General features: G+C 39.4%; 1 protein-coding gene across 3 annotated transcripts in view; it reads right to left on the bottom strand.

Annotated features, from left to right (window-relative positions):
* LOC134542713 (torsin-1A-like) overlaps window positions 1–11,643 on the bottom strand; it is a 53,063-nt gene continuing 41,420 nt past the window's right edge. For all 3 annotated transcript variants that reach the window (XM_063387184.1, XM_063387186.1, XM_063387185.1), the window contains exons 5-7: window positions 8,051–8,199; window positions 1,463–1,610; window positions 1–467 (exon numbers count right to left, since the gene is read on the bottom strand). In XM_063387184.1, coding sequence (XP_063243254.1) covers window positions 338–467; window positions 1,463–1,610; window positions 8,051–8,199 — 427 coding nt within the window. In that variant the 3' untranslated portion in view covers window positions 1–337. The remainder of the gene's footprint in view (window positions 468–1,462; window positions 1,611–8,050; window positions 8,200–11,643) is intronic.

The raw sequence follows: 11,643 nt of genomic DNA, 5'->3' as shown, positions 1-11,643 counted from the left end.
TTTTTCGACTCTCCTACACCAGTCCCTTTAATTTCGTTAAACAGAGGTACAAAGATTTGTATCCATGCAGCTTAAATAATAATTAAATTTTTTTAGTGCATGTAGAGAAGTATTATTTACATTTATCAACTAGAGATCACAGCACATCATGTGGCTTCTTGTTTCACACACAACGTTATAGTTTATAAACTCCAGCTCTCATGGCAGTTTCTTGAAGTCCCTATGATACATAATCTGAGAAGAATGAACACCAGGTCCGGCGATGCTGCACGCAGTTTGAGCAGGGACGCCAGTCCGGCTGCCACAAGCACTTGTGCTGCGGTTCCAACAGGCGGGCTCACAGCGGGTCAGAGTCCGGCCGCAGCTTTTCCACCAGAGCGACCACCTTCTGGGCGATGCGCTTGCAGCCCGTGCTGGAGAACTTCATGGACCCAGGCGGGCCAAATGTCACGTCCTTCAGGATCTCCCTGTGCCAAACATTACCAAGCAGTGTTGCCATATTCATATCGTGAATATCCTCTAAATTCCTTGAAAAAGACCTAGGTACATTTCTCATTAATAATACGAAACATTTTTCCAATATATCCTTTGATATATGTATAAGTTTTGGTATTAATAAACAGCAATCCATTTTTTCGCATGGTTCTGCTAGAAGAAGGGAAAATTTCCCCCCTTTTCACCACCCAGAAAACACAGCTGAAGTAAAAAGATTGTCATGACAGGCAACAACACTGTGCTGCCTGTCTGCAGGAGACATGATTGTAGCAAATACATAATAAGGTTGTCATGATAACATGCAACAAACCTGCGCTGCATGCCAGCAGGAGGTACAAATGTAGCATGTAATTAATTAAATTGTCATGACGGGCAACAATACTGCGCTGCATGCCTGCAGAAGATATGAGTGTAGCATGTACATAATGAGGTTGATGAGGACGGGCAAATACAAAGTGCTGCCTGTCTGCAGCATGTATGAGTGTAGCACATACACAATGAGGTTAACATGAGGACAGTAAACAAGATTGTGTCGCTCTTCTGCAGGAGGTATGATTGTGGCACATACATCATTACCTGCAGGAGGTATGAGTGTAGCACGTACGTAAAGAGGTTGTCATGAGGACAAACAGCAATACTGTGCTGCCTGCAGGAGGTATAAATGTAGCATGTACATAATGGTTGTCATGAGGACAGGCACAAAAAATTCTGCCTGTATGCAGGAGGTAAGAGTGTAGAACGTACGTAATGATGTTGTCATGAGGACGGGCAACAACACTGTGCTGCCTGACTGCATTAGGTATGAGTGTAACATGTACACAATAAATGTGTCATGAGAATGGGAAACAACACTGCACTGCCTCCCTCTTGGAGAATGAGTGGAGCACGTACGTAATGTGGATGTCATGCTGCCTGCCTGCAGGAGGAACGGGCGACAACAGCAGGTGACACGAGCGCATGTACGTACGTGATGTGGTCCTCGTGAGGACGGAGAACGCCGCTGTGCCTGAACTCTCGTGCGATGCACAGTTTCACATGACTCTCCTCCAGAGGCAGGAATGGCACGTAATGGTCGATCAGGTCGCTTTCGATCGTCTCGCTTTTGTGGAAACCACCTGCAAACACCGTACTGTCCGTACTTCATGCTTCACAACACAGCCAAAGCCTTTAGGTCCTCAAACTATTTTATAATACAGATTTTCTTTTATTAAACTATTTTAAATTTTAAAAGCTTTTGTAACCATTTTATATTATAACCACATTTCTAACAAATAATTACATATTGATAATACTGTATTAATTGAAATTAGTCATTCTATTATCATGATTATTAAAGAAGTTATAGACAAGAACTAGTGGTACAACTTTGAAAAAAATATGTGGCTAGGAACCAAGGACTATGTTTGAAACTGATTTTGCTTGTACTAATAATTCAGGGTTGTGTACACTATATACAGTTCAATATGACATTATGAACAAAAGTGATACTAGTAAAGACACAGAGAGTCCTTGTGTTTTCAACCTCGCTTAATCCCCAATTAATCCTACAGCCAGGTACCTTAACTGTAAACAATAACAGAACTCTAAGTGCAATTATACAGGTCGTGGAAAAAATTAAAAACTTAAATTTTGTACTTGGCATATTTTTGATACAGTTTGAAAAGTTTTATATTAGTGTTGCTGTGTAATGCGAAAATAGTACACCCCTCCCACACATAGCTTGACTGATGCGGTCCTAAATATATTCGTGTTATTTGAAATTGCGTATTCTGAAGCATTAGTCTCCATAAAGAGCAAGGTTAATTTTTACTTAATGTGTTCCAAAATGTGTAGGGAAATATTCTTCACGTAATATAAATGTGTACAATAACAATCAATGACAAATATGTTACAACATTTATCTTTATAAGTCTACCACTGAATCCTTTGTATGACACGTACAACACAGTGTAACGGGAGAGAGGTGGTTATGTACTTAAAAATTAAAGTGCTTATTCGCGTATCACCGCTTGGTTCACATCAATCTTGTAAGGTCGTAATTTTTTTTCATTACATCATTCATTTTACAACCTTTTCCATGTGAATCATTTGTTCATTTCTGTTCTGGTATTTAATGTCAAATATATTCTCGCTAGAACAACCAACAGCATTGGACTTAATATAAACAGTTGATAGAGTTCTTATTTACAATACGTACGATTGTGCACACAGTTAATTTGCTTAAAACTAAAGTGCGACCTGCATAACTATGGATTTGATGACATTCTGAACGCGGTAATACTTCTAGTTTTGTCTCAAATACTTGAACACAATGTAATACGGTCTCAAGTTCCCTGCCACTAGCAATTTTTTTTTTTTAATTGGTTGAATGGTTACCAGCTTCCACCCACAAACAGCACTAGATGTACACAAGGTCGATGACGCTGTAGTGAACTGCGTGACGATGAGCGAACACAACCAGGTCTTCAAACAAACACTTTCCCTCCAACTGAAGGGGTCATGACTCATGACTGGGCAATGAGCAATGGACGGAGCATGCTATTTTAACAGAAGAGTGTAAGGATACCTCACAAAAACAAATGACTAACTATCTTGGTAGTCGAGGCCCGACGAACAAATGTAGAATAAGACATGGAGCAGGGTCATTGGCATACAGAACAGGCCACTATGGACGGAGGTCTCAAAGGAAAAGACATCAATTAAATATGAATGCCATTTTCTAATAAAAAAGTAGTGAGCACTATACAGACCTCATGTGTGGACCGGAAGGGGATTGAGGGATACCCAAGTAGAAAATGCAAACCGAGAGCACTTAATTATATGTATAGGTTATGTCTGGATGGGACAGTAGTAAGACATTCAAACAACAAGTGATTAATATCAACCAGGACAGTCTCACAACCGCAGGCAGGTGAGTCCCCAATGCCAAGTTTACGTAAATGACCGGGGGATGCATTGTGTGTAGTCCGGAGACAGAACGATAAAACCGCAATAGCCCATGGTTGATGTTCAAATATAATGTTATTGCTCACTGCTCTATCCCGATATAAGTCTGTATATATTCTGTAGTGCTGGTGTACATATACTTGCCACATCATAGCACATACCTCCATGATTAGTGTCCTCAAATAGGGTACGAGAATGTTATATGAAATTGCTGTCACCACCATGCCTGTACGTATAGTTAATTTGGCAAGGTGGTCAGACATCTCATTACCCCGAATCCCAATATGACCTGGTGTCCATATAAATTGATAGGTGCAATAAATATTATTATTCTTAATCACTGGGAAGCAAAGTTTTTAAAAGCACTTGGTTAATTTTCATCTAGTAAACATGCATTGCTTTTTAATAACATCTAATTGCTTGTAGACTATGCCCAACAGTGAATCTGGGCACGCTGACAGCATAGTGCGTCTTGCTGGTCACCAGTCACGAAGAGAGAAAGGCGTGGCTTTGTGAGCTGGCTCGACGTTGTTATGGGCAACCACTGGCAAACGCGAGAAAGAGCTGGTGTTCATAATGTTTTCAAGTTTTGCTGACAGAGCGCACGATAGGTCATTTTCCACACAGAAAACATGAGTACCTTACACATTTCTGTAAGTTTACGTTTTTAGTTGGGCTTTTACTTAGACTCAAAATATAATATTTATTTCTTGAAAATGTCTATAGTTTTACAAGCAGAATTTTTAGATGTTTTTGTAACATACTTTTAATAGTTTCCAATCACTGTTGTGAGTTTATCACATTTTTAAAATTGTATATGGTATTTCTTTTGGCAATATACTTATGTTATCGGTTCTCGTGACATTTTATGGTACGCTCCTGCCTTTGTTCGGCTCCCATCTTTCCAAACAAACAGTTGGGCTCCAGCAGAGCGACGGGTTATGTGTATAAGGCTGCTCTGTATTCTCACGTTACGGGGACTCGTTTCCACACGACATAGGCCAAGCCCTGCCCAACCTATATATATATATATTTATTCACTAAAAAAATTAACTTTTTTGTACGTTCTTTTATTTTCTTGTTAAGGAAAATTCTCACACATATGCTGTATGGCCTATATGTTCTGTTATCATTGAAGAAAAAAAAAAAAAGACTTTACATAAATGTACAGTTTTTTCTATTTTTTCACATTCTGTACTGCTATAAAATTTCCTTTCTCATTCCTACCATGTCGTCTTCTTCTCAACCCGAGGCAAAGCGACTGTCGTGCTGAACATGAGGCTTCCACCTCAGGCTCATGCAATAAGTCTGATTACTCGCGGGGGTTAGGGGTGGAAACACACGTGTCTAATGACTTGCCTCCCCTGCAGAAGGTTACCTTAGAAATAATTTTTGTTAGCATGATAGTGGACTTTCGAATCAGCAATGATATCAAAACTGTCAACTCGGGCTTGAACCGGTTAATATAGAGATGTAGGTTTCACTTTCTGGCCTTAACTACAGATTTAATCTGCCCCTCTAAAGTTTATGTTTTATGCTCAGCTTCATTTGTGAAAGTGAATATGAATGTGAAATATTTCATTTCACAACCCAATCAACCATGATACTGCTCTCTGATGAAGTAGGAGAAATCTATGATCAGTATTTGTAATGGAACTAATAGGAACGGTAGAAATTTTTCTGCTCGTGGCAATGCTCTAAAATGATTGATAAGCATGGATTTCAATTTCTCAAGCTAAAGGGTTTAAGTGCGTGAGAATTTGCCAGAAAATGTTGCCTAAGCAACACTGTTTTCTGTATGCCATCATAACATGTAATGGCGGAGGAAGGAAACGTCAGATTAGCCAGTTCGTTATCAGAATCCACTAGTGGCTTTTATTATGAATGGCTTGACTTTTCCGTCCACTCTCCATGAGATAAAACCATTTGAGGGGAATATTTTTGACGAATTTTTTACTGGCAAATCAGAGTCCTCTATCCAGCCTCTTTGCTCATCTCCTGAGAGATTTGTTCGTATGATGCGACAGAGCACCAACATTTTGTAACCATTGAGAGTCTGTTGAGATTATTGCATTCACAACTATCCCAGGGTAATGATAACAAATGGATTTGCAAACACTGTCTGTAATATTTTGGTACTAAAGATAGATTAACTTACACACTTAAGAGCATTGGTGGATTATTTAAAAAGAGACATGAGTGTGTTAAAAAATGGACTTGCATACACAGCACTGTGACATTGTCCCGATGTGCCACCACCCCCCTCCTCCTGCTGCAGGCCCCTCCTTCCACCCCCACGTGACCCCAGAGTTTCAAACAGCGCGCCAAGTGCGTGTGTCGGCCCTCACCCACCGGAGTGACGTCAGTGCTTCTATCCCTTATCGATCATTGTGACTTGCTTGTTTCTCCCCTACAGTGTTTTATGTTCTCGCAGACGGAGTAATTGCTTCAAGACAGGCTTTTCTTTAAATTGTAACATAAAAACTATTCCGTGGCCAGAACGATGCAAATGAAGACAAACATTTTTGAGGCAGACTATGTTATAATATTTAATTCAGGATTTATGTGTGTTCATACCTTTTCTCGGTGGCACGCCTTATTTAAATATGTGTAACGACCGTTGGCTGGATGAGAGTTGTGGGCCCGCCTCGAGAGCGCGCTGGAGGAGCAGTCTGTCGCGGCGGCACTTTATGCAGCCGTCATCTATCACTGATTCACGTCCATCTGCCTACTTCATTCATATATATCGCTTTCTTTAATTCCAGGGCTTACCTCGGGCAGTAGACTGTTTTACTTATGTTTTATTTAATTCGCTAGAAGGATTCTGGTCATTTTATACGAATTCTAATGCAGTCCAGTAAACGTACCTGGACCATCCTTATACCGATTCGAGCCACCGGCTCTTATTAACAGTGATAACGTGTAGAATGTACAGATGAGCAAGTCAATAAAAGTATTGAATAAACATATCAGTTTCTTTTGTGTGGATGACCACATGGGGAAACAACACACCAACCGAGACGTGTGGGCTGCCTTCAAGAGCCTATCTTATCTTTTTGGAAGACATAATTACGTGTAATTTATTTATATTGTAGGAAATTGGCCTCGCTGCACACCGGTTACATCAGAGCTCTGAGGAGAGAGTAGCCAGGTCCACATGCCCATAAAACATGTAGTGGCGCCCTAGTCATAACACAAAGTTTCTACAAACATAAAATCAACCTCCATTAGCACAGCAATTGGCGCCCAACAGCGAGTGTTGAGGCAAGTGAAAGATCGGTAGACGTGTATTCTTGCGGCAGTTGCGCAGAGCTGAGAGCCCGAGCGCTAGTAACAGGACTGATCACATGGCCACCGCGAGCACACGGGACTCCGAGAACTCGGTTAGGTCGAGCGAAGGCGTGGGAATTTCAGACAATTGTGTACGAAAATTGTGCAGAGTGGAATAGTGAACATATTTCTGAACGGGGTGCAAGGGATTGGCGGACGACAGAAAACCAAGCGCCGGGGCGCGGGGGAGTGGAAACTGAGTTCATGTTAGACATCAATAGCATGTACTGTGTAACGTGTGCGCGACCCAAGTGCGTACCTCGTGGACGGACACGTGCGTGTGTTTGCAAAATACTGAAACACACAAGGATGGCGGCGCTTGGCAGGGAAATGCAGTAGGACTAAAACATCTTAAATGCACAGTGACCAGCTGTACGGGACTGGCACACGAGGGAGCATGGTGCCAGAAGAGCCGGGACTTTAATTACGTGCAATGTATGTCTGGAGCCAAACAGATCTCTTTTTGGTATAATTGGTACCACTGCGCAGCACAACAAAAGCAGGGACCGCCATCCCCGACTAGGGCACGGGCCAGTCCGACACCGGTGGGACATGTCGACCTGCCTGAAGTGTGACAACCCGGGAAAGTGTGTGCGCATGTGTCGCGAGAAGCTGGGATGGTACGGCGTGCCGGACATGGAGTGGGCTGGGCGTGTCGGAAACCCGCTACGCAGGGATGCAAAAACATGGTGGAGCATGTGAGTTGACATGCCTTGGGCGGAATTTACCCGGCGATTCGAGACACGTTTCGCCGACGTAAAAGCAGAAATGATGTTCAGAGCTGAGCTGTACTGTAAGGAGCAGATGTCAGCGGAGTCAGCAGAGGCATTCCTTGTCAATAAAATTTGATTACATAAGTGGCTGTTTCCGACGAGCGAGTCAGAGGAGATGATGGGAAGCATTATATAGCTGATTCATCCATATCTACGCCACACCACCCGCCAGATGGCTGAAGAGTTTACTCAGCGCGTTTTTGATTTTTGATGGTAGTGTCAAAACTGTTGCCTGTGAAACCACAACTGTATTTGTGGGTGTTCAAAACATGATGATACGGTACCTCAAAATGTGATACATAACATTATGTAATGGCAACAATTATGGTGGTGAATAAGGTTCATACAAATAAGCATATTACAACATTAAACTTAAAAAAAATATATGTAAGAAAGCAAATCATTGTTAAATAAATGAGCCCAGACTCCTTCCACTAATAAATGTGTTAATAAGTTACATTCAATGATCTAATTCTAACAAATGTAATATTATACAGCACAATTACCTTTTTCGTTGAATGCACCTTCTCTAATCAGATATTCAAAGTCTCTCTGCATCAAGGCTTCCCGCTTCTTCCCAGATGCCCATAGCTCCAGATGTCGCTTTATTATTAAATGACCTCCTGTATTGGAAATAAAGATGAATACTGCTTTCCTGAAAATTAAGTCCATCATAAAACTCAATAGGCTTTACACAGTTCTAATTAAATGAATGCCTAGTTACATACAAAAAATTAACACTAAGTCCATTGCATTTTGAACCACTAAAATCAAATATACATGAAATTTAAAATTATGTATATATAATATATATGAGATTAATGAGATTAAATTGCTATCTGCCTAATAGAGGGATAAATATAACTCTAAAAAAGCTAAAGTCTGAAGCATGTGCTTCATGCTTTGGCTGCATAGCCCAGCAATTCCTTCCCCTTTCCTTGTTGTTCCCCCTCCCCTCCGCCTGTTCTTTTGGTAGATTTCCCCCTCCACATTCCCTCTCCTTACTCGTAAAATAATAATATAACTAGCTTCAGAGAATTTACATTTATGCAAACTGGAATAATTTAAGTAATTGTAGAACATTATTTAATGAATGCAAATCAAACGCAAATATTCAAAAGTTTACTTATGTAATGTTTTCATTATTGGGGTGATAGAACACAAAAAACTCAGATATTAAGGTTTTTAATGTCCAATATTATTTTATTACTTAAAGTCTACAAAATGTATTTTTAAGAGACTGAATTTTGAGGGAAATATTTTTATGTTGTGTAGTTTGTGCTCTAGGGGAGACTTAGGCTCCTACATCGAATGTTGATAAGCTTTGCACAGGTTTCCAGTCTTTCAAAAATAAACTCTGCTAAAATTGTAGTATTTTTTCTATTAGGAAAAAAAAATTACTATGTGTAGCATATTATTCTGCTTCTTTAAAACTGTCACAACAAATTAAAATTCAGTTTTTTGTGCCTTGAAACACCTATAAACAAATTATGACACATTAAAAAATAGGTACCATATAAGCACATAAAATAATAAAAATACATGACGTACAAGCCATACCCTGATACATATTGATAACTTTACGACAAAACATGAAACAACACAACACATAGATAGATAAAGATTTATAAATTTCATATTAACTAATCGGTTATAAGTTATAATTGGTTACTTTGGTTTTCACAAAAATCTTAAACAGAAACTAAAATATCGTATACAAAATAAATATGTAGATTATAAAAGTTTTAAATAACTTTTTGCTTAAGTTTTTTACCAATGAATATTTCTAGATCATTCAAAAAGAATTATAATTTTTTACACATTTTATAGTTACTAATGGTTTTAAAAGTGTCACTAATTCTATAATTGCAAGTTGAAATTCTTAATCCAAACTGAGATATTATGTCTGAAGCATCCAAAATGGTAATAAAACGTATAGGCCTACAATAAAACGTGCATCACTGATTGATCCACTAATAAATAAAAAATGCAAATTAAATTTATATATGAATGTAGCATATTTAAAAGGAATTTAAAAGGCTTAAATTTTTACTAAATATTAATTTAAGAATTTGTTTATGCATACTTTCAATTCTACTACAATCAAAATTAGTTATTTAATTCCAAATTACGATACAATATTCTACTTTATAGCTAATCAATTTGAAGAACAAAGTTTACAACAGGTATTTATGCAGAGAAAGTTATCAATTCAATAAGACCTAAGACGTTCAAGAGCAACTAATAGTAGTATCCACATGCTGGTGAAAAAAAAAGCTTGGCATCCAATATAATTCAAAGGTATTAAAAAGTGGACACCATGTTTAATGTCATTACTTACTATGTGATAATTCTAATTAATTTGATTAGTTTTTGAAGTGAAAACTTCTTTAGCCGCATTGGGAAATTTTTGGTATAGGCAAAACTTATGGGTTCGCGTCACCGACATGCTAGTGACGTGTTGCGCCAGACTGGCAACGCGCAGCGGCCTGTGTACATGTATACGCATATATACACTAATACATTGTATATACTCGATTGTATCATGTGCGTGTTGGACTCTTTTTTGGGTGGGTAAAATCTTGTGAGTTTGCATCACTGACATGCTGTAATAGCAGTAAGTGAAGTTAATTTGACCACGTGAATACATGACCTAGGTCTGACATCAGTGGTAATTCATAGCTAGGTAATGAATTTTACGTAATTTTGACATAACACTGACTTTTGTTGTGACTAAAAAATGATGTAAGGATAAATGATATCATGCTGACATTGTACTGATATAATACCAAAATCATTTTCTTACGTACATTTGACGTCGGAATGATGTCATATTACACATTTAAAAACAAAGTTTTCAGTTTTCACTTCTGTTGATAGTCCCCATGGTTGGCTATTTTTTTTTACTAAAGGTTATACAATACATGCTATCGTAATTCAGAGACGTTTGTTAACTTGAAAACCAGATCTGGACAGTTGAAATATCTTGCTGAATAGTTTCACAAACATATTTCCCAATTATATATTTTTTCATCAGCATCTTTTCTTGATTAATTCTTGATGACAGTTGGAATATCATTTATTAAATATTAAAGAGTAGTGGAGACAAACTATTACTTTGCGGAACACAGAACACCATGAAAGTGTATTTGCAAATTTGACTTAAAAGCATACATTTGTAAGATAATTAAAACATATTGTTGTCACCTGAACTATCTCCTGTATGGTTTGTTAGGTCCGACTAGCTCTGAATGGGTTCCTGGCCATGTGGCGGGAGACAGTGGCGACGAAATGAAGAGTTTATGAGTTAACTTTGTTGTGATTTAATTACACCTTCCCCTTAGTACATGGCGCTGTCACAATCCTAGCCCTTTCCGTCTGCGAGTGCATGGGCACGGCTCTAACACATTAGTGATCGTTTTCTGGTTGATTCCGAACGCACAGATGTTTGCAATCCGGCCTACACAACACGAGTCACACTGTACATTTCCTGACCAATCGGTGATCCGGTACACGACGATAGTATTCCCGGTGCGGGACGCCCGGTTTACATGAGCACGAACTAAAAGGTGTTTACACAACACGTATCACACAGTATAATTACTGACCAATCAGTGGTCGACACGGATTACGCATAGGGATACACTAAGGCACTGAATATTTACAGTTTCGCTCCCTCGCACCGATCACGCGGAAAAGGTGAACTCTTTCACTACTCCGTTACACGGCAGACACGTTACACGGGGCGGACTTCACCGACAATGCGAACGAGTCAGAATGGACTTGTAGTTAATGACGGATCCCCAATGGTTGAGGGATGATGGCCTCGTGTTGCGCGGCGCGTCCAACCCCGAGAGCCTCGTCGCCAGAACTACCCCCTCCCCGCCGGAACTCCGCGCGCGAACCGGTCTGGGCTCGAACTGCGGCCTTGTCGCGCGGTCAACAACAATTAAACAAAACGACTTATCAAACATTACAGGAAGGATGGTTTAAAAAATGTATAATAAATATAATATAATTAATGGTTTCACGTAACTAATTGGTCCCAGGAGGGGAAAATACACTGATTCCATAACTCTCACAGAATAGCCGCGCAGGC

This window comes from Bacillus rossius (assembly GCF_032445375.1).
Source record: "Bacillus rossius redtenbacheri isolate Brsri chromosome 9 unlocalized genomic scaffold, Brsri_v3 Brsri_v3_scf9_1, whole genome shotgun sequence".
In the NCBI taxonomy this organism is placed as follows: Eukaryota; Metazoa; Arthropoda; class Insecta; order Phasmatodea; family Bacillidae; genus Bacillus; species Bacillus rossius.
The sequence above is the reverse complement of the archived record's forward strand: the minus strand, read 5'-3'. Positions and strand labels throughout refer to the sequence as shown.